This window comes from Choristoneura fumiferana, chromosome 18 (assembly GCF_025370935.1).
Source record: "Choristoneura fumiferana chromosome 18, NRCan_CFum_1, whole genome shotgun sequence".
NCBI lineage: Eukaryota > Metazoa > Arthropoda > Insecta > Lepidoptera > Tortricidae > Choristoneura > Choristoneura fumiferana.
In genome coordinates this window covers 10,837,911-10,839,303 of record NC_133489.1, presented here as the reverse complement: position 1 = coordinate 10,839,303, position 1,393 = coordinate 10,837,911, and the positions used below count along the sequence as shown (strand labels likewise).

At 40.8% G+C, this 1,393-nt stretch overlaps 1 protein-coding gene across 1 annotated transcript; it reads right to left on the bottom strand.

Moving 5' to 3' along the window:
- Positions 1-601: 601 nt before the first annotated feature.
- Positions 602-1,102, bottom strand: LOC141438491 (uncharacterized; the record flags this gene model as incomplete). Its single annotated transcript, XM_074102391.1, has 1 exon — positions 602-1,102. A coding segment is annotated over one exon (351 nt), but the record flags the coding sequence as incomplete, so codon positions are not given.
- Between the last annotated feature and the right edge of the window lie 291 nt (positions 1,103-1,393).

Sequence of the window (1,393 nt, the reverse complement as noted above, 5' to 3'; positions counted from 1 at the left end):
TTTTAGGATAGGGTAAGGATAATTTATAATATTAATTAACTTTTTTAAATATATTTTTTTGTGAGAATTTTACATTTTTATTCCATTTAGAAATAACAGAGTGGTTGAAATAAATAATTTATTTCTTTACGATTATCTATAAAATTAATTTTACAAAATAAGTCTCGATATATAATAAAATGGCAAGTTTGTTCGTTTAGCGAAGAACTGTCGTCACATTTTAGCTAACATTTAAGTACAGTTTCCAACCATAATTGTTTTCAAAAACCCACCAAATAATCTTTTGTGGACTAAGCCTACCTTACCACTCGCTGCCGTACCCGGAAACACAAGTAACTTTTTTTAAACTTTTCGAACGCTCTCGAAGTTACGACCTACCGAACACGTCGACAATAGGTCGCATGGAAGTTCGACCACCTGACTGTAAAGCGAGTTCTGAGACATCAGCGCGCTTCTCTCCCTCCTACGTCGCTGGGCGCGACTGGCCTTATTTGCCAATTATGCGGTCGTAGCTGACGCTCCCAAATCGGCCATACAAGCCACGTGCGTAAATGTCGCACCACTGTGGAAGCTGCTTAAATTATCTTTTTATAGATGGTGGTCAATGATGACGATGGGTCACATGGGTTGACGGAGTGGCTGGCATACCGGCTCTCACTCAATATATTTAGGCGTCGTTGATGTCACTGTAAATTTCTCCAAGTACGACAATTAAACTTAATTTAAGCTAAAATAAACACTATTGTTAGGTCTATCTACGTTCGACAGGCTTGACAATTTCAAAGCTGGCCTTTTTCGATTTTTTCTTTTCGTATGGGCGATGGTCGATTGGTGAGTCGTCAATTTCAGGGACTTTCAAGCCCTCTATGTTGGCTTCTGGGATCACGTCTGGTTGGGGCTGGTCGGCTTGCTCCGTTTCTTCGGGGGCTGCTTCCAGCTCCTTGCCTGCGCTTCTGCCGGCTGGGAGGGCATGGAAGGCTTCAGCTAGCTCAGGGTTGATCTCTTCGAGAGGCGTGTCTCCAGTCCTGATGTAGACTGGCACGTAGCCTGGCACTGGGGGCAGGAACTGCCATTTGGGACGCGCCTCTGGAAATAATGAATATGAATATTACAGGTACATCTTACGAGGAAGTTTGCAAAAGGATTTGTAGAATTCGTGTTCACTGTCTTTAACTGGATTTGTATTCTTAGACCGTATTGCAGGAAATAATTAAATCCAGATTTAGTGTAAAGCTCGGCTTAGTAAAGCATTAAAACTAAACTGTAGGGTAGAATGACTCCATATAAATATTTTAGCCATGAAAGCCACATTAATTTGCAAAATTGCAAAAAATATGGGAGAATCGTGTTTCGACAGTTCATAAAAAGTACTTCAGTTGTTTGGTGAATGATG